The sequence below is a fragment of the Buteo buteo genome, chromosome 6, assembly GCF_964188355.1.
Source record: "Buteo buteo chromosome 6, bButBut1.hap1.1, whole genome shotgun sequence".
In the NCBI taxonomy this organism is placed as follows: Eukaryota; Metazoa; Chordata; class Aves; order Accipitriformes; family Accipitridae; genus Buteo; species Buteo buteo.
The window spans coordinates 18,407,543-18,433,720 of NC_134176.1; the positions used below are offsets into that span (position 1 = coordinate 18,407,543).

Consider the following 26,178-nt stretch of genomic DNA (forward strand, 5'->3'; position numbering starts at 1 on the left):
GATAGAAAAGTGATTAGTGACAAAAGAACCAGTACAGAAATCCTGTTTTTTTCTGGCAGTATGCAACATTTTGAGCTGATGAAAATGACATCCTACAGTACTTGACAAAACATAAATACAAGCCCTTATTGTACCATTTCATCTATTACCAGTCATATCGTTGCAGGAGCTCAAACATAACTATGCTCTCTGAATTCTTCTTTGCTGTTTTAATGTTCAGCAGAACATGAGACAAGAGGTAAAGATTTTATGAAGGATCAGTGACAACTTAATTGGTACAACCCAACTGGTACAACTTAAATATGGTGTATAAGGTGCATGTTGAAGACAGAGCATCTGAATAGGGATCTTTTCTTTCCCTTTTGAGTATTTTACTATTATCGGCCACCTCCCTTATCCTTCTACTTGTTCTCCTATTGATAAGTGTAAGTACCTAGCTCTGAGTAACACTAATAGGAATTTAGTACACATATCCATATAAAAACAGACTTTTTAACTAGTTACACAAGTTTTCCAGAAAACGGTTACACACATTTTTGTTAAAAAGCAAAGGAGATGAGATTTTCATTTTGCCCTCAGAAAAGGAATTAAAATCTGATTTTGTATTCATTTTGTAGTAGTTCACCAAAGCCTGACCTAACACAACATTTATATGGCAAGTATAAATTCTACCCTGTCCCAATCAACTCACTTAATTAGAATCCCACATGTAATTTTACAAAGTATTCTCAACAATTATGTAAAGGAATTACATTTATGTACTAATTTTTTGCATATAAAATATGTATTCTCATTCCATATCAAATCAAGGCACATACTTTTCTCATGCATTCTCCCTTTTCTCACTTTTATCCACTTGATGCTAGGACTGCATACACTTGCTTTCTCCTTGCTGATACAGTGGTAGATGTGCAATAAAATTTGCATAGCCAACACGTTAATTTGTCTATGCATGATTTCTTTTCACAAGTGACTTTTAAAACTAGGAGTACAATAATAAACCCAACTCATCCATATGTCATACCTATCCTAGCTACATGCTTCAGGTATTTAAGAGTGGATTTTGCTATTTGATCTCATTAAATCTTTCATTTCTTCTCCTTGAGTGTGGCCAGGGGGACCAATGTGTCTAGACCACAGGTTCATTTTTTGATGGAAATCTCAAATAATTTGAAAAGGACCAAGGCCTAAAAGTTGACAGGAATGAACTCCAAACAAAGATGGCACAAAATGTTTGATTCTACAATATTCTCTAAATAAATTTCCAAAAGGGGAATAAAGTACTTTAACATACCTCACAAATTTTCTCTAAGGATGGAACAAAGAAGTCATCACATACTATAGCCAAAGCATAGAACATATAAAGAGCCTGTAAAGAAAATAAATTCAGGAAATACTTCAGATGTTTCCTGTACGTGAAAAGAGGAAAGAAGGCAATGCTGTATTTATTCAGAATAGCAGAAATATATAGCTTCATTTTTTATTCCATTCCAAATAAAAATCCCTCTGCTGATCAATTTATGGCATAAAAACAGATTCCTGAATGTAGGATTATTTTAGAGCAAGAATGTTTGCCAGACCCTAGAATATGAAAGGTACCACAGGTTGACAGAATAGGGTGCCACAACAGACTTCATATAAAGGAAAGTAATGGTTAAGGCTTACAGAGTTACATAGTCATCACCTATATTTTCAGTTAATTATCAGACCAAGTAATTCAATAGAAAGTAACACCATGTTGATTAACAATACTCAAGAAATAATCACACCTGGAAATAAGTGGACCCTGACCATGGCTCACTGCACCAAACCTTTCAGGAATGATGCTGGTTCCCTGCACGCGTGTGTCTTACGTGGCTTTATTTGTTGTGCTCATGCAGTGGTCCTAACCCTGCTGTTGTCCATCAAACACAAATCCTTTCTACTTTACTTTCCCTGAGCTGGGAATGGAAAACTGGAGCCTGCAGGCCTTACTTGTTTTGTTTTTTCTGCAACAAAATATAAAACTCCACATGACACGTACTGTGTTCATCTCTGGGGCCCCCAGCATAAGAAAGACATGGACCTGCTTGAGTGGGTCCAGAAGAGGGCCATGAAGATGATCAGGGGGCTGGAGCACCTCCCCTGTGAGGACAGACTGAGAGAGTTGGGGTTGTTCAGCCTGGAGAAGAGAAGGCTCCAAGGAGACCTTACAGCAGCCTTCCAGTACCTAAAGGGGGCCTACAGGAAAGATGGGGAGGGACTCTATCAGGGAGTGTAGGGGTACTGTAGGGGTAACAGTTTTAAACTGGGTAGATTTAGATTAGATATTAGGAAAAAATTCTTTACTGTGAGGGTGATAAGACACTAGAACAGATCGCCCAGAGAAGTTGTGGATGCCTGGACGTGTTCAAGGCCAGCTTGGATGGGGCTTTGAGCAACCTGGTCTAGTGGAAGGTGTCCCTGCCCATGGCAGGGGGGTTGGAACTAGATGATCTTTAAGGTCCCTTCCAACCCAAACCATTCTATGATTCTATGATTTTCTATATTTCTTCAGGGCTGTTTTTATTCTAATTATAATTGTATCTTTTGCATAGAGGCACAATAGGAAAGAAAGAGAATCAAGAATCTTCCACATCGTGCTTAATGTCATCGACAATGAATCCCAAACCCTGTTTATACAAGGTGAAATAGAAACAAATACAAGTCTGTGATCCATGCAGTCAGGATTTTATCTCCGAGAGGATGGATGCATAGGCACTGCATCAATTTCTCAAATAAATCATAGAATCATAGAATCATTTAGGTTGAAAAATACCCTTAAGATCATTGAGTTGAACCATTAACCTAACACTACCAAGTCCCCCACTAAACCATGTCCCTAAGATGTTATCTTTTGAGCATCTGTACCAATATAGACATATTAGAAATACTGAAATTAAAGTATAAGAAACATGTTGACATATACAGAGCTTTATTTAGTAAGGCCACTAAGATGATTAACATCTTACAAGACAAATAAAAGGAAAACAAAAATGAAGGACAGTAGAGGAAAACTTACGGCAATGATATGAAGCAGAACTCCTCCTTGCTGCCGTTCTTTATTTGTAAATACATCTTCAGGAAATTCATTAATTGCTGAAAGAGAAAAATATGGGGTTTGTTGGGGTTTTTTTATTTTTTAATTTTACAGCATCTATAAATGGAAGACTGAAAAATAAGGATGCATCTGTAGAAATATATGACCAAACGTGAGTGTATCTTCCAGTTTATTACATTATAGCTTGCCACCTCAGAATCTCTTTTCTGCTCTGTAGAAAAAACAGAGAACTGATACTTAGGTGTTATTAATTATCATCGTTCCAGTGACTTAAACTAACTTCCACTGTACTAAGAATTTCACATTCTTAATGCCTTATTTTTACTATCATCTTCTCTGTGTCTCCTCTAAATATACTTCCAAAGTGATGGCCACAGGCACAAAAACTAATCCTGAAATAATATTCCTGGCTTCAAGTGTGCCTTGCCTGAAAAATTATACAATGGTTGTAGCCCTCCATCAGGTTCTTAACTACAAACTTTTATAGGGCTCCACAGTCTTGCAAATGGTTTCACAAAGTTTAAAGTGATTCCAAGTACTTTCTTCAGCAAGTCTACTATCTAAATCTGGTGAAGGAAGGAGTGAAACAGAAGTGGTAGGTGGATGACAGGAATGTGCAAAGACATGAGTTCCCCAATGTAGCAATCAGGGAGGAATAGCCTTCTGGAATAATATTGGAATACCATCAAATTTAAGAACTTCTTGTCAGCTACACTAGCTGCCAAAAGCAAAATTTCTCAGAGGAGTTATTCCCTATCACATGAAATAAAGTATGGCAAAAAATAAGTCAGCACCCAAAGCATGTGGTTTTAAATAAATTCTGCCCATTAACAATTAATATTAACTAAAATGATTAATAACTAAAAAAGCATTAAGGAGATTTCTCCTTTGGGAGAAAAGACCCAGAGCTACAGCTGCTGGCATCTTACACAATATGGTTGTTCTTGCATCACTGTCTGAAATGCCACGCCCACATGGATGTATTCAGGACACGTATAATATTTTTCTTATTGCATCCCCCATTTGTCCTCTGTCTCCTCCATTCAAGCTGTGGCTGTGAGAATACATGTATTCCAGCAATGCACTAGGACAGCAGAGACCAGAGCCCTGGCCTGATTCTCTAGCAATGATAACGTGACCCTGCACATGGGGTACATCCTTTCACATAATCTGATGCAAAGGTTTGCAGCTCCCATCATAGGCACTTGTGCATCCCCCTTACTGCCACTGTATAGCGAGGCAATATGCCCCTGTCCCATAATTTGACCAAATGGATGTGTCATCGGGGAAGTTATTACCTACCTGGTAATCTCATTCAGTTGACTGTAAAATATTTCACAGTACAACTTTAAAAATCGTTGTCAGTATAAACTGAAGTTTCAGGAAGCATGAATAAAAATCACTATCTTTCTAATCTTTCTAATGTGACTTTACTTATTCAAAGTTAATACTAAATAGGAAATCAGAAGGCCAGAAGATAGAAATGAGCCCAGGTATCTGAACACCAAGCAAAAGCAAACCAGCTTCACTGAAAACCATCTTGCTTCATATATAGTCTGGTGATGAAGTATTCGTAATAACTAACCACTTGTAATAAATTTCTGCTTGCCTCACAGAGGTAGTTTTAAATGAATTAGTATGAAGACAGCTTTTCTCAAAGATAATGCTCCTCTCTACACAGAACTCATGGCATGCAATTTTTCTCACATAGAGTCACTACAAAATCTTCTTTAAAAGTCAGGGAAATGAAGCAAGGCTCTGGAGCTTGCTAACTAAGAATTTTTCCTTAATGAAATGGCCTCCTGCCAGTGAGTTCCAAGGCAAAGTTTGGAGTTTTTCAGTGTAAGCATGTGCTGTCTGTATAGCTTTATTATCCAGGTAATCATAGGTTTTGTGTAATTGTCATCTATAAATTCTGTATACCTTATCTACATGCACTGTTCTTCATTTACTTGCTTATCATGGTTTTAATGTTTTAAATAAAGATTTGGTTTTCTTACCTAATGCTATGATAACCTGGTTGTTCAGGAAAAGGCTGTTTGAATTCCCTTGGTTCCTAGCTTAGGCCTGGGAATCAACATCATTTAACTGAGGGGAGCAGTGGTATTCCCTCACCTGTATGAGCTGACAGAGGGGATATATGACATTATCACGGAGTTTGAGAGAGCACGGTCTGCCCTCATGGTACAATCTGATGTGTGTGCGCAGCAGGGCACCGCTCTACTTCACACAGAGATATTTTCTCATGTACGGGAGACAGAGCTATCTGGCAGCCTGAGTGGGAGCTACATCTCCTTGGTTTCTACTGAAAAGAGATAGAACAGATGGGAGAAGGAGATAAAATGAAGAGCAGTACACCTAATGGGGCTAACCTTTGCCAAAAAAAAGGAGGGGAACATACACTAATCATCTTAATCAGATAGAAATACAGAAATATTTATCCTGCTGGTACTGTTGCAAGCCCATGGCTCCCGCAGCTCCTCTTATCAAGCACAAACTTACGAGGGGGAAGGGAGGGCACCAAGAAAACCAAGTCTATATTGGAAACGTCATCGTTCTGCAGCTCATTTCACGACTGGGGAGGGGGAATGAATGAGGAAGCAAAAGCAGCTTACCCAGCCACGACTCGGAGGGGATATCACCACCTTTTTCTCTGAGTCATGGAAACAAAAAATCCTTGATTATGCTATAACAGAAAGGATGATTCACCTTTTGATAAAAAGCTCTGGTTGAGCTGCCTGTGGCTAAAGAGCTACACAAAGCATGCAAATAGCATGCCTCAGAACAGAATGTAATAGCAGCTGCACAACTTAAGCTGTCTGCATGGCTCTGGAGTGAAGGTCTGGTATGCAGCAGCCAGGGTAACCCAGGCATGCCAGTGGTACCTGCCTGGACTTAGGCTGTTACCGGATTACTTCTGGGCACCATCACAGCACTGTTCCCATATCCCCTATCCATACTGTGACAGGCAGTGTGCCAATCAAGTTAAGTTTCAAAATCTCCTAAGCCTGACAGAACATCTCAACAACCACGTGGATCTGTGGTTTTATAACCTGCCCCAACATGTGATTTCTTCACCTTATCAGCAGTTGATTTACTCACAGAGGCAACCAGCATGCCAACTCTTAATACCTGCTAAGCATTCAAGCCTGTTACAACTCTTAAATGTTTCCTCAAAGGGAGAAGGGAGCTGTAGCTGTTTGAAAGGACACACGCAATCAACTCCTCCACTCTGCCTTTGCAGGAAGGGGGCTAGACAAATGATGTACACAGAAGCCCATTTCTCCTTTTAATGCCTGCATCTTGTTCCTCTGCCCTTGTTCCTCTCTCCCTTCAGGACATGTTACATTTACAGACTGCAACACCTACCACTTTGCCCTGGCATTCAGAGGCTGTTGATCATCAGACTCACCCGGGGCAGATGTGTAAGGGGAAGGACAGATGGAAGATCGAATTACATACTTCCACTTTTACCCCCTCTATAATCATATTCACAAGCCAACTTGAATATTTCAAATATGTGTAATTTGTTTAAGCACTGCAAGCAGCTTTAGGCACCTCTGCACTTAGTGTTCTTCTGCTTATGTGCAATTCCCTTTTCACATTGCAGACCCTCAACTTCCCAAGGCCTGGTGTTGCATTCATACGCATGTGTTTGTGCCTCAGTGATAGCAAACAAACTCCTCACTGTATGCAGAAATGAGCTTCTTTATACCTGTCAAGCAAATGCATGCATCGTTACCTGGTATCAGCAGTAAAATGCCAACAGTTTGTGCACCAAGAATTGAACTTGCAACAGCCTTCACAGTACTGCAACCTGCACTAATTTATAATTCTCTACTAATATAATCTGTCAGGAGATTTGAGTGCAAAGCCAAAAAATCATCACTTCTTCCAACCACATCTCCCTGAATGCAGGGGTCCTGTATGAGCTGAGTTGCAATGAATGGGGTAAGTGTGTCTTAGAACCACCCTTGCTTTCAAAACATTCATGGCTTTGGCCCATACTGTTCTTCAAAATCAGCACACTGGGAAGATTATTACTGAAAGAAGGTTAGCGGCTTTGAAAGCTTCCTGATGGCAATGGGAGAAATTCCTCCCATATTCTCTTTATGACCTATGTCAAAAGGGTCAGTCCCCTGTCACATTTCACATATTAGCTCAGGTGCTGAAGTGGTGACAGTGTCAGAAATGACTGTGGTGAGCTCAGTACAGCCAAACAGACACGTAGGTAGTCTTGGGGAACAGCATAATACACTCATCTGATCCTCTTGCATAGCCTGTGCACTGTCAGTATTGTGACAGCAATTGTGTACTTTAGAAAAGAAAAGCAGGGCTACTTTTGCTTATTGACTTGTTTTAGTTGTTTATTCCAGTATTAACACTGGAAACAAAGGCAACCCAAAGATCATATAATCGTAGTGAAACTAGTTTACTCATACATAAAATTTGTCATATGAAAGTCCTCCTTTATAAGGCTACTTCCCAAATTAGATATAATAAATTTTAACAGTCATTAGAAAATCATTAATGTGCCATAGTACTTTAAAGCTATATTTTTTACGGAATTACAGAAAGCCTAAATTCATGAGAAAAAAAAATCACATAAATGTAAAATTTTAAAATAACTCTTTCTAACACCACAAGCTAACATGCCCTGAACTCTGAATTGTCAGTGAAGAAAAACGGTATACTCAGCAAGTGCTTTTATACATAAAAGCTGGTAACTTAAAAATCTTACAAGGACCAAAGAAGAAAAAAAAGAACAATTCACTGAGAATCTTGGATGCCATCCAGAAAAAATAAGAAGTACAAAGCTTTAAGCTCCCATTCCCATTAGATACCTGGTTCCAGTTTTCTGTAGCAGGATGACATGTGGATTTTCCCTCGAATACTCAGTACAGCTTCTGCTGGATACTAATCTAGGCACCAGCGTTAAAGCAAATCAGAAATGGGCAATCCAAGAAACATGCACATTTACTTGAAAAATTCTGCAAGGAAATTCCTTTAGAGACAACTCTTTAGTAAACTAGTTTCATGGATTGTACCATCTGGACAGCAACAGATCATCCAAATGAAGTACAACGAAATGATATGAAACACCACCCAACTTCTTTGAGAGACATTTGTGCATCAGTCTAATGCTGTGTGATGCCAAAGACCAAGCTTTCTATTTGCAGGCAAAGCACCATATGGCAGGAGGCACAGTAAGCATCCTCCTCCATAGCCCTCACCTCACAAACAGTAGAATTATGAGCAAATTTTATCTCTGTGGTATGTTAATTCAATTTGCATTGCTCAACCAAAAGAGGACTGCCAAATGTGATTATCTGTGCAATGGTAAGTGGCAGCTTATGAAGCAAATAACTGACTCAACCCTAAACTATTAAATCCATTTAATATATGTATTGTAAAGGACACTGTATTAATGAAATAGCCTTCAAAACTCTCCTTCCATCAGTATGAAATTATGAAAATATCTATACGAGACTGGATTAGCTACAATAAAAGGTAACATTAATACCTTATTAAACCCCGGACTTACATTTAGTTTCTTTTCTATTTTATAAAAAAGTATTTGCACTCATTAAGGCAATGTCAAACTATCAAATAAAAATACATTAACAATTCTGTGCCAACGAAAAGAAAATTGAAAGGCATGATGAAATCTTATCTCCCAATCTAGGGAGTCAGTGATGACACATGGATACACAAGTACTGCAACACGGGGATGCATCAGCATATCAGAATGCAGTGTTTCATGTGTACCGGGCTTTGTGTTAATGGTTTTAATGTCCTCAAGATAATGCTAAAAGGACCCCAAGGTTTGGGATCATGGATTTTTTTTTTCTCCCTGGCTTCCAGCTGATAGACTCTCTAGAAACTGCCTTTAAAGAGCTACAGATCAAGAATCTCATGATGAGTTTTCTTTTCTTTCTGACAATAGTTAGTTATTTCACATTATTTTCTCATACAGATAGCTCTTGCCTGATGCCTTCATACAGCTGTATCTCAACCTTATTACTGCAAGGTAGCAGTTCCACACAAGACAGCTGGAATCTTCCTGGAACACCTCTACCACATTCCAAGATTTCAGTACAGCTATCAAACTGTGAAGTCCACTCAAATTAACTAAGAATGAGGACATGAACATTTCTAAATCAGCACTGAACAGAGGTGAAATTACCAGCACCTAGTTTTATTACAGTCTAAGAAAAACTTACATCAAAAGATTTGAAATCAGCATAGTGCAGTGCCCTAAATCTGCCTCTGTTTGATCGCTCTCCAGTGCTTATGTGAAACAAGCTGTTAGTCTCAGTGACCAGTCACAGAATTTCTGAAATCTTGCTAACATCGTCTGTGATTAAGGTACTGGTTTTCCACAAAGCGCATATGTATTCTTCAAAACCCCAGCCAAGGTCACCAACCCTTTTATTTTCCACCTCTGATTCCTAAACCAGGATACTAAAATGTTTTTCACCTTCTCCCCTTTTTTACTTACTGTCTCATACTGCCTCAGCTGTGTTTACTCAACTCTGAGCCAAGGTTGCCAAAGCAGTTCAAACACCAGCAGGGTCCAGCACTGGTGCAGCTTATTTGGACATGTCATGTCCCAGCTTAGGGGGAATAATATGGTTCATCCTCTACTCAGGACTGAATAATCTTTGTGGAATAATGTGAAGAGGTTTAAATTGTACTACCTGATGATTGGTCTGGGAGTTAACCACAGACATCAATCACCAGTGAAAACTGGTGTCTTCTACATGGAATTTCCCTCTAGTTTCACACTTTCAGCTTCATACATTCGACCTCCCCTCTCCCTTTCACCTTTCCCTCACTTTTTGCTTCCTGAAAGTTGATGGTTTCTATGGTCAACAGCCTCTTGTTTCACTTGAGGGAGGGAGACCTCTGTCTATGCAGAGTTTTGGACTCAACTTGGCTGTGTCCTTTTTAAATACAGATAGAAAGCGATGTCCCTGGAAAGATCACTATCTGATAGGAAAAAAACTTTTGGAAAAAGGATAATGACTGGATTAACTATCAATACTGTGACTCACATAAGAAAGGACAGTCATTAAAAGGTCAGGCAGTTTTTCATTCCAACAGAAAAATAATCATTCCTTATGTTTCTCACAGCTGCAAACAGGCTAGAGAATCAAACATCACTTGCTTTCTATGAGTTTTTGGTGTCATCACCTCAAGCTCAACAAGGACTTGTTTTGGGGGTTTTTGCTCCCAGTCAGATTTTAAAATCTCTTCCAGAACTAAAGAATGGTAAGTATTTATGCTAGTTGTTCACGCTATCCATTCATAAAGTCTATTTGTTCACCTCTACACAATATGGCCAGAAGTCTGCTGCCAAGGAGAGGCTGCATTGTCTGCAATGTCAATGACATCTGTAAACTGACTATAAAAGTATTTTTCTATACAGTCAAGTTCCTTCTTCCTAGCCTTCTTCAGTGAATACAATAAGGTGTTACTACCTCCTTATACCTGCTGGAGATAGACCTCAAATAACACAGAATACGAGGCTGTTTCCTGCCTGGGACATCCTCAGTAGAAGTGACAACCACATTCAAACTGCAAAATGACTGGCAAAATTTGACTTGATTGAAGTCAGACCACAGATTAGGTTTGAACTCGAAAGCTGAACAGATTACATGTAGAAAACACTGAGAAGGAAGAAACAAGCAACTGCAAGAGCTGCCAGAGCAGCTATCTCTCAGAACAGAAGTGCACTTTAAATGAAACTGTGCTATTGTTTCTTCCACATAGTTAATGCATAATAATAGGCTTTTGAATCCCTTCTACTTCAGCAAAAGCTGCAGTATGGCTCATATAAAAGCAGCTGTATTGGCACACACCATTCTTTTTCCCCAAATGCATGAAAAAGGAAATGAAATTAAATATTTAAAATATACGTATTTTTACTGTTTTTCTGATACCAAATCCAAGTAGGGATTTTAAACATCCAGGAAAATTGTGTTACCCTCCAAGTTGAAACAGCACAAAAACTACCAATGATATCTTCTACCATGCTAAGATTAAGTGAAATAAACTGGTTGTCTAGCAACAAATAGGCACGAGGTAGCAGAGTAACAGCAGACTTTAAGTCAGGCCTACAGAGAAAGGCATAAAATAAAGTCAGGCATGGGTATTGAACTTTCTTTACTTAGAAGCTTTTCTTTCTGGATATAGAAGAAAAATGCTGGAAGGCAGCAGTAAAAAGACCTACTCAAACATTTATTCCACCCCCTGCCAATTCAGGATTGTTTCCAACTGAATTTTCTTATGCTTTGTCCAAAAAGCTCCATCAATCAAGAGAGAACAGGTAAAATACAAAGACACAATAATAAGGCAGAGAAAGCTCCTCAAAGCTGTTCATTAGGTGACCTTTCTGGGGCCAGAATTCCCAAGACAGTTCAGCACAGGCAAGCCAAGATTTTCAAGAAACTCAGCTCACCATGGACACCATGGCCAGCCCTTACGAAAATCAGGCTGTTGATGCCACAAGCTGAGATCAGCTTTTTGCTTTTATTTTGGAAGGAAGCTGAATTTCGAAAAATTGTTTCAAGTTGCACATATTAAGCTCTCAAACAGTTTTAAAAAACGCTGGATCTATAATGAAGTCAGGTTTTGGAGTCAAGTATTTAGGATAATTTTTTTTCCATGTACCCCCTGGTGCTTTGAAAAACTCATATGGACAAACAGAAGCACAACAGTTTCTCCCTGTGAGCCATGCTCATGTGGTATAGCCAATTCTCATTACTTTGTTGTAACCATATGATATCTGGTTTTTACTTTTCCTGAAGCCATGGTCCTGGAATCATACAATTTTGTAAGAACATTAGCTTTCACTTAAAACAAAAAATCTGCTTCTAGCCTTTGTGTTTGTAGAAGAGAGCCCAAGCCCAAAAATCTAGAAGACTTACGAAACCCAGAAGACAAACAAAACAGAGACCTAGACTTGTCATTTATCTTGTAAACAAACATCACAATTTTGTAGGGCCAGATTTACACTTTCTGACCACACAGGATTACTAGCATTACTCCTCAGTTCCTATGCTTTAGCTCTAAGTCACAAACACATGCACATTCCAGCACGCAGTTTCTGCCCAATGATATAAAATGATGCCAACAATGCTTCTTTTACCATAGGCTAAAGCCTACTTCACCTTTTCCACACACGTAATCCCATCTAAGGCAACCAAGATTTAACCCTCCAGCTCCTATGTCATGATTAATTTACGACATAAATAATTTTTCAACTGGCAGATTTGCATGGTTCTCTGCTATTTTTCCCCAGACAATATTCCTTGGGACATTTTCTCCTTACTCTAGAAACTCAATAAGGAGCTGTAAACACTACTGGAGTACTTAAAAAATTATCTCTTTTCAGTCCTAGCTTCTACTATGTACTTCAGCAGCCTCACATTTGATACAAAATCGGGTAAGTAAAAACGAGCTTCTTAAAAGATTTGGAGACTTCCACATATTTAGCAGCATCTTAAGTGGCACTTAAGATTTGAGGAAGGGAAAGTGATTTTTCTCCTAAATGCACAGTAATTATTCCAGAATAAAAGTGATCTTAATCCAGAATAGAAGCACACAGTAGGAAAGTCCACTGGTGGAAGGTAAAAAGATAAACATTACAATAATTCCACAACCCAAATTTACAGTCCTTCTCACACTGTCTTCATTCACGTGAAATCCTATTTCATGATTATTTAGTATCTGTAAATGAATGCTGCAATGAAGCTCATACCAATTCACATAAAGGAGAGACATGATCTTCACTTTGAGCAGTGCATACACCAAGCTGAGTACAAGGCAAAAGCCACAGAAGTGAAATTAGCAAAAGGAAAGGAAGAGGGGAAAAAAGGTTCATTGATTTAGTGATGTCACATGAAAGATTAGTACAGGGTTTTTTTAGACTTTAGAAGTTAAGCATAGAAGAATATATAGTTTAACACAACACACATCTCTCTCTAATCTAGCCAGGTCAGCTACCAATAATATGGGAACTACTGTCACACAAACTTCAGCACATATGGTACAAGCCCAGCTGGAAGCCTGGATGTATAGGTTATAGCTGGAGCTTCTGCTTCACTGCTGCTGGTACCACAGCTAGTTCACTTAAACTCAGGCGGCATTTCTCCATTACAGCAAAAATAGTGCAGCTCTAAGTTTGGAGTGTTGCTTTCTAAAAACAAGCATCACACTGTCACAATCCTGCATGCACGTACACCGTCTGAAACCAAGTCAGAGAACAGCACTTCTCATGCCAAAGTAGCCATCAGAATTGCAAACAGTTTAAAGAGTGCTAGCAGATTTTATTTTAATTGATTTCCGAGCTTCACTGGCTGACCAGCAAATTGGTAAAAGTGGTACCTAGAGTTCTCTCCAGCTTACTCTGCACTGGTTTACTACACAGCTTGCATACAGACTATGGGGTAACCCTCAGCAGAAAATGTCAAACCCGATGGACATTTCCTGCCCATATAGGAGTAATACTGCATTACTCTTCTTTCTTAAAATAAGCTTGTATCATCTTCATCTCATTGCATCAGGTGGTTCAGAAACTGTTTTGGCTCTCCTACCACTTGTTTAGATTAATTGAAGAGGAAAACCCACCTTCCTAATATATATTAGAAATACACAGAATATATATATTCTGTTTATATTCTCTCTACACGTATCTATTTAGGTTTGCCTCAAACTGTTAGGCAAAAAACCCCTGCCATGCAGAAATAAGGTGGTTGCTTGAATTCCTGCTATGCACCAGAAAACAGAGCCAGAATCATAGTAAGAAATCTGACAGAATATGGCTGCAGGAGCAGAAGGGTGCTGAAAGACCAGTGTGGTCACAAAAACAAGAAATGTAGACTAGGACAGTGAGTATTCAAAAGACAGCAGAGTCACAAACTTCATCCAATTTCAGCTGATGCAAGGAGAGCAGAGCAGGAGTCATGACTTTAAACTGCTGATCTGATCGATCATCTTTCACTTGCCCAGAGAGCCATACCTAACATTTCAAAAGTTATTTATACGCCACTTTTGGATTACTAAATCTATTAACTTCACTTGTAGTGTCACTGTGTCACATAATACCAATCTCTTTCACAGTCAGAGGGAAGACTAAATGTATGAAAACGCCTCATACTGTTTGTACCTCCCTTCAGCAGCCTGGCTGAATGTAATTGACGAATGCAGCAAGCTGACTGACCTGTCTGTATATTTCTATTTACTTGGATTCAAGAATTTGCAAACCAGTTACAAACACCAAGGGACATTACCAGATGAGTCCCATTTTTCTAGACTTTTGTTCTGTGAAAATGCTTCTTCTGTTACCTTGCAATCATCAAGTACTGGGCATAAAATGTTGTGCCTAGTTTGTGAAACGGTCTAGTAAAAAGTCTAATAAACCTTTCTTGCTTAATAATGGATTACACCTTTTAAAATCCTGAACTTGAGCATGGCAGTGATTCGATTCAAGTTGTCTAGCCTGTCAAGAAGCACTAGTTACAGCTTACATTAGCATATCTCATTAACCACTAACACAATCACTCTGCAGCCATTCAATCACTGCATGAAGCTCTTGAGTTATTTTCCAGTGCAGTTGCTCTCATCTATGTTAAACTAATCCAAGATAGATCATTCAGGTCAATTTTGCAGTGAAGACACAAGCTGAATGAGAGAACATGATTTTCCCAACTGCACGGTGTAGTTAATGCCACAGTTGGGAATGATACGTACCAGTTTGATTTCCCGCAGTTGTTCCATCCACTAGACAAACCTCTTCCCATTCTTACTGTGAAAGCGTATATTCTGGTTTAATACAAGACTGGGCAGTTGACCAAGTAACAGCTTGGGTTTTTCAGTTCAGGTTTTTTTTCCGAAATTTAACAGTTGGGAGATTTTGAAATGTGTCTGCAGATGAATCAACCGCTTAAATGGTTCCGTGAACAAAATAATTGTATGGATTTTTTTTGTTGTCAACATGGAGATTTTAACATTTGCACTTGGCAGACGTAACAAATTTGAGTAAAACTCATTTCAGTTCAATTTCTGTTCTCTTTAACTCCCATTTCTTAACCATGTTTCTGCTTAAAGACTAATATTGAAATTAAGAAGCATAGCTCTAGAAAAGTTAATGGAGCTTTGCTGATTTACATCAGCTTGAGATTCCAGCCCACATATTTTTCTTTAATTAGAAAGGTTCAGAGGTATAAACAGTGCAAATGCTGTAAGTGCACAATGTTGTTCTCAGAGTTTAGAACTAGACAAATGAATTCTGAAGTAGAAAAAATGTGTGGATGGTGCATTTCAACAAAGACAGAAACAAAAGTTTTCATGGCTTTTCATAACAACTACAAGGCACAAATCAAGGACCTAGATTCCATAACATAAGTGCTGTGTCCCTGTAAGGTCATCAGCAAAAATCCAGCCCACCAGTTACAGAAGTTTCTATTAATATCAGTCCCATTTCAATTAAACTCCTTGTTTTTTGAGTCAGGCACCTATTTAAGTACTCTGATGAAGCTCCTGTGATGATCTTTCCTAAAAAGTCACAATGCAAAAATATATCTGCCTTTGCAGTTTATTTCACTGAAGACAGTTCAAGCTGTAACTAAACAGCAAAACCACATTCTACTAGACTACTAATAGTAGTACTATTTATGCTGAGGAATAATTATAAGGAATTATCACTGGTAGGCAAAACAACATCCTACATATTGAGAAATATATGTTGACATTTTAGCCATTAATTATAATTAATGGCACTGATGTCCTTTTCTAATGGATTCACACAAGCAAGGTTAACAGAAGTCCCGTTCATGCAGCTACTATAAAAACAGCACAGACAAAATAAAGACAAGCTAGCACACAGGCTCTGCTAAATGTTTGGAACCACTGGGTACTTCTTTCTATACAACTGATGGGGAAAAGTACTGAGAGATCTATGTCAGACCGGGCTCCTTATTCCAGTTTGTAATCTAGGCATTGTGGGCACTATGCTCTGCTAATTGCATGGTGAATCAGTGGTAGCCCTGAGTAGACATGATCTGAATTACTTAGGCGCTTTCTTAAAATGTGATACCAAAAGAGCTGCCACACCTAAGACAAATTCCTTGTAGAAAGCAATCAGAATATAGCCCCTTAAGGAAGCAAGGATAACGTCTGAGTATTAGAGAATTCCAGCCATACATAGCAACATATGCTGATAACATCCCAAGCTAAGCCTTACCCCTTTTACTCAAGGGATGCTGTGGCATTTAGGAGTGTGATTGCCAGACTGAAATAAACTCAATTATTTGTGGAAATATTTGGAACACAGGAGATCATCAGAGGACTCAAAGACACAAGTGGTGCTTCACAGTGGAAGAGGCCCGCCTTGGTTTTTGGATGAGGCACGCCACACTTAAGACTGGGCTGTGAATGGTGAAAATATAAGGAAATTACAGATTCTGACACATACAGTAATAACTGTAGACATTATCAAATACCACCAATACATAGTAATGACAGAGAAGGCTGCAGCCAAGGAGGAGTGATGGGGTACTGTCCACAGGGCTCCTCTGCCACCACATCAGGTGGGAAGAAATTTGTTTGAAAACCAAAAGCAGGCACAGCTTCCAAGAAAAGGAGGATAGCACAGCTGTCACAGCAGGCTGAGAAGGTGTCAGTGGCAGCTGGAAGAAGCTTAGAAGGGGGTGGTAATTGTCTAAAATTAACATTTAAAGAACGAACAGTGTACCCATGAATAACTGACGTGAACAATCAATCACAAGACAAGTTGAATCTTTTCCTACTAATAAGTGCAGCCACATAAAGGCATCAGAACATTGACTAACCTTCAGTGAATAAAGCAGTTAAAAGTACTGACAGCAATAGCACTGTAGCAAAACTAGAAACAAGATACAGAATAATGTTAATGCCTATAGAAAAAAAACCAACAAAACCCATACACAGACTTTACAAAGTCACATTTCTCCACACATTTGATACGCAATCAAATATTTCATTTTTCCTCAAAAAAAACCCCACCCCACCTGGCATAGCTCTGGGCCAAGGGATACAGACTGCAGGAGGGAAGTGTTTGGAGGAGATTCCACAAAGCCAGTTTACAGGCATTTGGCTTAAATGCCAGCTACACTTCTAGCAAGCCTTTAAATGCTACCATACTGACATCCTAGAGACAGGAAAGTGAGATCACAGGCCTGTATATGTTAAAAATAATCAAAGTAAGGGCATAATTTTGCAAGCAACTTCCTACAATTAAAATCCAACAAAGTAGAGCTGCAAATCAGTTCACACACAAGTCATGCCATCATTATGGCATGTTCTCCTTGTCAGGAGAAGCTGAAGTAATGAATTATCTTCACTGCATTCTTAAAATTCATTATTACATATACATTATTTGTAAAAGGTATGTACATAATAATACAACTAAGCACAATAGTTAATGTCATAAAACCAAAAAGAAATCATAGACAACACTACACAGGTTGAAGAGCTTACTGATAAAGAAATTGCTATGGGAGTAAAAGGTTTTAAGGAAAAAATAGCAGGTGACAGGGAAGAAATCAAAGACTTTTTAACGAAGACACAAAGAGCTAAGAAAGAGAGGACTGAAACAAGTGCAGAGCATAGGGAGAGAAGTACAGAAAATATAATGAGTAGGAAATTACACAAAACATGCACAGTAAGGAATAACTACTGAGAGGCAAAATGATGTACCACTTTTGACTAAACATTCAGGATGTGCTAATGAGACACAAGGACATCCAGGAAGAAATGCCTGAAGGTTCAAGATCTAAGAACAGAAGCAGGCACAGATACACATACTTGGAAATTACCATCAGAGAAGTTATGACTGAACCCATCAGAGCAGAGCTGAAGATGTTATAAAGAAGAGAAGGCAATAGAAGGAAGAAACACGAATTATGCCAAAAGAAAAATAAAAAAGAGGCCAAGGAAACTATAAGCAAAGCAGAAGATATCCAATAGAGCACAACACCAAAGGAGACAAGAACAGGGAATAAACAGAGGTAGTGACAGTAGTATGAGAGGAAGCGTGCAGACAGATCAAGAACTGTCCCAGTGATCTTCCTAAAGAGATGGACACACAAACAAATGGCAATTGCCCCACATATTTCATTAGGAGTACACCTGTGGGAACCACGGATGTTTAAAACATTTTAACCAAAACAGTCAAACTGTAATTCCCATCAAAGAATCCACAAAAATAAATAACATATAAAGAACCTGATCAAACACCTTCAGTCACGTAAAACTTGCAGTTCAGGGCAGGTAATCTGCGAGACTTCAGTAATTTGCAATACTGAATTCTACAACACAGTAAACCCAGCAGTATTTACTTGAGCCCAATTATTTTCATGGTAGCTTTTCCCTGAAAAATGACTGCACATTTTGGCCCAACTCAACATCATTTTTCTTTAGATTTAAGAATCTTTTCTCTGCCAAAATCTAAATTACTTTTTGGCTGGCACTTGAACACTATTAATTAATAAACTGTAACAGTTGGGCTACTATTTTATTCTCAGTTCAGGCAATACCCTGACACATGACCTTGAATAAACCACTTGGATTCAGACCATCTGTTTCCTTTCTCACCGTTTTGTCTCTTCTGATGATTGGGATACAAAGAGGTTTTACAACTGAAGATTTGGTAAATAATAGTAATGGAAAGCTAAAAAACTACTTTACTTTTTATCAGACATAAACATACCAGTAAGAATAAGGAATACCATTTCAAGACATCTACTGAGATGTAGAAGACCAGGATCATTTAGATATTTGTTAGTTGGTCTTGTTATTTTACAGGTATCTTTGTATCTGTAAAAGATTAGTTAACAATATCAAAGTCACATGAGCTACTGTATTTTTCTACTTTTGATATATGCGTCTATATATCTTATGTGTGTGTATTATTTTGGTGATTTTGCTGGAAACATTTCAGACTTCAGTGATACCAAACATAATGGTCTCAAGATTTCACCTCTTTCTAAAACAGAAATTCAGCAAAGAAAAAAAATATACCATAATGTGAGTACATGCTGTGCAGAGGCACGAAATAGCCATTGTGGTCTCCGAGAAAACAATTTTAGACAATGCTACGTTTCATGCTTTGAAGCATTAAACTACAAACTCTGAGAATATCTGACCCTGTTAGCATCTGCCTTTCCACTAGCAAAAAGAATCACTGAATTGCAGCAGCAAAAACAATACTGCTTTTTATCAGGTACGTTGAAGCAGACTCTGACCACACTGAGCAAAAAATGGAGTTGAATGAACTGGAAGCATTCTCTTCTACTTGGATTTCCCTGAACTGCATAACCAGGTAAAACAGCATGTTAGCCCAGGTTTGAAATATCTGTGCTACCATGTACAAGTAAAGCTCCACTTAACTCAATCCACTAATACATCTTCCCTCTCCCATTCAACCATATAAATTATATAACCCTCCTGAAGAAGAGACAATGGAAAAAGAAGAATTTAATCAGCTGAGATCAAATTGAGTTCAATGTAAAATAATTCGCACTCTTTAGCTTTTATTAGAACATGAAGCAAGCAATATAATGGGTTACCAGAGACATATGAGAAGACATGCTGCGCTGAACAGACAAACTTAAAAGCAACACTGTATCAAAATAACAAAGGAAGAACCCAACATTAGGGGTACCATGTAAATTTTTAAAGATCATCAAATATCACTTTCGAAGTCCTAATTATTAGAAATCTTCCAATTATGTTTACAAAGAAACAGGCCCTAAATTCCATTATAACACTGATTAAAATAAAACGGGGGGGACGGGACACGGGACACGGGACACGGACATGACTGAAGGTATTTAGAGTGGGAGTTTTAAGACCCGAATCTGCTATATAAGTGTTTGTTCCAGTACTGCCGCAAAGGAGATTGAATCTAGATGACCCCACATTTTTCTTCCAGCCCTATGTTTCTCTGACTGGAGGTGCAGAAGCTCCATCTGGCTGATTTATTCAAGTGCAGGTGCCCCAAACAAAGTCTGAGCATCATGTTCATAGATGCCTATTTCTGAGTAATTACCCAACCTGACCATTTGCTGTCACTTTTCCGGCTCTCAGCTTCACATTTCCATCTTGCCATGCATACTTAGCTCAGACTCCCACTCTCTTTGCACCAAACTTGCTCTCAGCCCTTTTTAAATTGCACTTCTAATCCATACCCTTCCTGTCTCAGGTCCAGCACTCGCAGGACCTTCCTGCATCTCAGTCACTTTCCTACGTTTTGTTTTAGGCCGTAATCTAGGGAAGCACCTTAAAGCATGGGTAAACATGCTTTCTGAAATAAAGACAGACATTAACACATGCTATATTAAGCCAAGGTCTGGGGCTGTGCTTCCTGTTGAAAGCTAGGGGTTTTTTTCAGTTATGATAAATATCTGTCTAGGTATCCTGGTTTTGGCTGGGATAGAGTTCATTTTCTTCTTAGTAGCTGGTATAGTGCTATGTTTTGGATTTAGGATGAGAAGAATGTTGGTAACACACTGATGTTTTCAGTTGTTGCTAAATAGTGTTTAGTCTAAAGTCAAGGATTTTTCAGCTTCTCATGCCCAGCCAGCAAGAAGGCTGGAGGGGCACAAGAAGCTGGGAGGGGACACAGCCAGGGCACCTGACCCAAACTGGCCAAAGGGGTATTCCATACTGTGTGACATCATGTCTAGTATATAAACTGGGGGGGGGAATCACCACTTGGGAACTAACTGGGCATCAGCCAGCATGTGGTGAGCAATTGCGTTGTGCATCACTTGTTTTGTACATTCCAATTCTTTTATTATTGTTGTTGTTGTTTTATTATTGTTATTATTATCATTATTAGTTTCTTCCTTTCTGTTCTGTTAAACTGTTCTTATCTCAACCCATGAGTTTTATTTTTTTTCTGATTCTCTCCCCCATCCCACCAGGTGGGGAGGAGTGAGTGAGCCACTGCATGCTACTTAGTTGCTCGCTGGGGTTAAACCACAACACCTGTTTGGCATCTTGTTAACCTACAGACCCCTAGAAATAAGAAAAATACAGGAGGGAATGACGTTTCTGGTTTCTTTTCATCTACTGAATTAGAACATATTTAAAACTGGTTATAAAGCAGAGCTGTAAGAAAACAATAAAGACTGTATTGTGTTTTGTTTTGGGGCTTTTTGTTAGAGATTGTTGGCCAGGGTATATAATGTTTTCCTATGTGTTCTTTGTACCCTTTTCAATATACAGTTCTCTTCTGTATTACGATATAGCCCTAAACAACTAATAATTCCCCCTTCTCCTTCTATTCCCATCTTTTAAAAGTTCTCAAAACCACTTATTTTAGGGTAACACTGGTCACAATAGGAAACAGAAGGATTGAGATAAACAGCTTTTATCCCCTACAATGAAAGGAAGCAATTAAGAAGCCAGAAGCATCATTCTTGGTCTTACAAAACCGCAACACAGAAGAGGAATACTCAGTAGCAAAAGAACGAAGATGCAAGTTTTCAAAGATGACTAGAGGATTTAGTCCTATTTTGATTTTATTGAAATTGTGTATCCAAATCCCTTAATCAACTGTGAGAATTTCAGCTAGGAAGTTGAGATTTCATGATACTAGAGGGAAAATGACTAAAATTCTGGTTTCCATGTGCAGTGTAATACAAGAGATACTACACTCAGTGGATCTAACAAGAAATTCCATTAAGACTCTACTTTGAATCTTTTCAAGTAAATAACCAACTTAAACATTTCTAACATGCCAATTACCATAGAATCTAATTGAAAATGTTATGTAAGAAAGAATAATTATCTCCAGCTGAAAAGCTGCCATATTGACAGTCTTAAGAGTTCAGCTCCTAGCACTGCATGTAAAGAATCAGAGACTTCCAAAATTTTTGCAGGTTGATCCATTTCTTCCTCAAAAAAGGAATAAAGGATAAATAAAGTATATAAAATATGAGAAGAAAGTGATAAAGAAGAAGAAAAGAAAGAAAGAAAAAAAGAAAGAAAGACGAAGATAAATAAACAGAATCCTGGAAAACTTTTCCAGTCATAAAGGGTGTGATTAGTACTATATGGCTGTATATGAACCTTTTCTGAGGTTCCTATGGCTATCTGATACAAGGCCAAAGGCAGACCTTCCAGCACTTTCTAGGTGTTTAGAAGAGGAGAAGAAATAATTTCTATTAATAGCTAATATATGCCAAATTTAAGATATGTATTCAAACCAAATATACTGCTTGCAAAATGAGGTAGTCAAACTGAATGTTAAGAAATCTATTCTTCCAGAAATCTCAGCCCAATAACTATGCTTCAAGAATAATCTCTAATATAAGATCAAGGCTCAAGATGACTCTCTTACTGCTTATACCACTCCCTTTTGAGAGAATCTGGAATAAAAAATAAAGTGCCAATACACAGTTTACCTTCCCAAGAAAGCATTAACTTGCTAGGAATAAGAATTGAAAAGCTTATGTGTTACTAGCACCACCTGGTGTGGCTTGCCATGGATACAAATTATAAGTGGACAAAACCTACCAGGTCATCTCATTTACCTGTCAATCCCTGTCAACCAGTGCAGAATTCATCACTATAACATACCTTTGGTGCATTTCATTTTCTTTTTCATTTTAAATTATTTGTTTTGTAAGACATAATTCATATCTAATCAGATTTCTGAACAATATTTGATGCAGAAGTGGCTCATAAAATTGCAGTTACAAGACTGATAGTTTACTTTTAATTAACAAATATGCCCCATGACTTCCCACATCATGATGACTATCAAGCAAGCAAGAAAAACACACCGCTATCTTCTTAGAAATTAACCTTATTAAGTGTTTCAAGCAGAAAAATGGGAAATCTCAATGTGCAAACAAACATAAAGTGTATTAGCAAAGACCAAGATACAAAGCAGCGTTGACCCCCTCAAATCCTATGAGGGAAGGTCTTTCTATCAGGTGATGAAGGGGCATTCTGCTGAGATTACATAGAGGACTACACAGCACATTTAATTGCATTGTGCTTAGCTGTTTACATGCTTAGCTGCTTGGCAAATTATTCTTTCATTATTCTGTCAATATCAGGATAGACAGCCTTAGCAAAGCATGTCTGGAACACTGTAAAACATCGAGGTATCTGAGTCACAGGCACCCTATGCATTGCTTTATAAAGTGTTCCATTTCCCCTCACCTTTCTCTGCTAAAAAAGAAAACGTATATTGTATGACACATATTATCCAAAAAGCAAAAGGCCTTATTTAACTCTTGTGCTGTCATAAATGAAGAATAATTGCATGAAATCCAATAGAATGTGAACCAGTATAGATTAGCAGAAAATCTGCCCCAAAAGCCTCTACTCTATCAGCCAGACCCTTCTCTTGCCAGAGACAAGAAATGAGTTAGTGTGCTTGGCTACACTGATTCTCTTTAACACACAGGTATTAGAGTGCTTGTGTTTATTTTTTGTCCCAGGCTACTGGGAGGGATGTGCATCTCTGGCTAGGTACAGAACAAGCTAGCATCTGTCTAGTCACACAAAAGTGCTGCAATTTAGAACAGAACATAGAAATCTTATTTAATGCTGCCAAATTCTGGTGTCTAAATATCCTGTAGAACTGATTTTTGTGTAGACGGTAATCCACTGTCCTCCATTCTGCAAAGAGAAGAGCATTCCTGACAACAAATCACAACGCAACTTTCATGAATAAGCTGGCATATCTCACTATAAACTGGCATATCTCACTATAAAAGTGTACAAAAGAAAAGGTGAAACTAACACTGAAGGATGGACGCAGCTGCTTTCTAAAACACTCAAATAGTAGCATTATGTACATTCTTGCTATGTCATTGTCATGAGTTTGGACAGAGGCCAAGCAACTTGCAGGCAGGCCTTTCTTTACAATCAAAAGCTTGCTAAGTTTCTAATTACCTCTCAAATTCTGCCAGACACTTTTGGCAATTTTTAAATAGACTTTTTGTAATTGCAATGTCATTACAAAAAGGAATCTGATAAGCTAAATCACTTCCATAAGTTCTGAGTCTGTATGCAAAAAAACTTGTGCACACGTATCACCCATTGTCCCATAAGACAACCCCCTAAAAACAGACTGAGTATTAACACTGTCACTCAAGCTGAAACAGCCTAAAGGAGCCAGTAAATTTCCTTTACTTCATTTTAAAGTTTGAAGATCTGTTACCCAATAGACAACACCTGCCAAGTCCTTCTGAAATAGAGGGGTATGTTTCAATGGAAGAAAAAACATGAATGTTAGTCACAAATACACGCAATGCTCAAGTAGTAACTGAAAATCCATTTTGCTGTTTGCTTATCCCCTTCATTTCTCATTTTATGTGTATATAAGTCATTGAAGTTTCCCTTAGGACCAGTCTATGCTTATTTTTTTCAGCTTCTTTTCTTCGAGGTTGAAAGTATGCATTGCCAGAACATCATCAACTGCCAGCAATTAAATTAGGTAAAACAATATCAGGCAATTTTGAAAATCATTTTCAAAGAAACTACCCCCTTTGCAAGAAAATTAAGTGAGCAAAATATCTGTAACCCCTTGTCAGTATCCTGAAAAACTAATTAGGTCTATGCTTTTGATAAAGTAAGCTGACAAGAACCTTTCACCTCTTCTGTAAGATCCAATTTGCCTTGGAAATTTCTAATTTCTCTCTTGGTGTGTCACACGTGATTCATCCAAATACAAAGCAAAAAAGAAAAAAAGAGAGAAAAGGAAAGATCAAGTGCTTTTGGACTTGTACTAATGAATAATGTATATCATCATTCCAACCGTAGTATAAATTTTCTAAATCTAAACTTTCATGCCTGTTTATTAAACTTACCTTCAAAGTTACCATAAAAATAACTCAATGATGCTTTCCTACCAAAAATAGTACAAACTGCCAGAAAAAGTGGTTTAAATGATGACCTTCATTCTACTTAGCTATCACCAGAATCTAAACATTTACCTAATAACACCCAATACATACAAAAACAGGCTTAGAGAAATCTCATGGTCCTTGGGAACTCAACTGGGACTGGTCATATGTCCAAGAATCTGAACATCTGCAGTCCCCAAAAATGAAGAGGCAGGGTGCCCATTTTCTCAGTTACTCTTAATTTTCCCATTTCCTAAGAATCAAGTCAAAAACTAAAAAAGACAAAATATTAAGTAGTGATCATCTTTCACAGGTTGAGCAAGATTTTATTTAACATCCAGTTTCTAAATGCTAACTACTCTTCTTCCAAAGAGAAACTGATGTGGTTTCTTTTAAATGGTTGCCTTGACAGGGGATCATTTTTTCAGTGCTCTCCCAACGTTCAAATCAGAAATGCAATATTGTTTGTCCTCTGAATATTTCATATCAAGTTCTCAAACACATGCAAAAATCAGTGAGGTAGTATCCTGGTATAAGTTTCTATCACACCAAATGCTTTTTCCTCTTTTCCAAATAGTTTTCATAGATTTGCACATTTTGAAGCTAGAAAGGACTTTTCTGATCAGGTATCTTAATCTTCCATTTAACCTCCTGCAGGATAGGTTATGCCAAGAAACCCCACATAATCATTTGTTTATTAATCCACTCTGGATTTAAAGACAATACATTATGTCGCTAAGTAATCTTTTTTGAAGCTGGATTACACTCATTGTTAAAACATTCATTTGCTTTTTACGTGAAATTATCATAGACTTGCTTGTGATTTCCATTTCCTGCTGGATGAAAGTGCCAATTTTTCACAGACTTCAGGACAGTTATACTTGCTTATATCAGGTAAGGATCTCATATCCTAGGGTACAGTTCTGCATCATTACTGCTTAAGACATGATGAGATATAATACTGCAAGATTTTCAACAACTTATCTAATAAATTATTTCAAATTGCTGATAAGCATATGTGCATTGCAGCATACAGATCTGTAACAAGAAAAAAGGTGACGGGGTACTTTGGTCAGGACGGGTGTTCCTGCGTCCTTGAGTCACAGAGGCAGACACAAGCTTATCTCCATAAATGTTTGTAAAAAACAGGTTCTGTTCCTGACAAGGGTTCTTGGTGGCTAATGT

General features: G+C 38.1%; 1 protein-coding gene across 1 annotated transcript in view; it reads right to left on the reverse strand.

The window, feature by feature from the left end:
* Positions 1-26,178, reverse strand: part of SLC24A4 (solute carrier family 24 member 4) — a 94,633-nt gene that overhangs the window by 36,255 nt on the left and 32,200 nt on the right. The window contains exons 3-4 of the mRNA XM_075029940.1: positions 3,041-3,117; positions 1,295-1,369 (exon numbers count right to left, since the gene is read on the reverse strand). Of these exons, the coding sequence (XP_074886041.1) occupies positions 1,295-1,369; positions 3,041-3,117 (152 nt within the window). The remainder of the gene's footprint in view (positions 1-1,294; positions 1,370-3,040; positions 3,118-26,178) is intronic.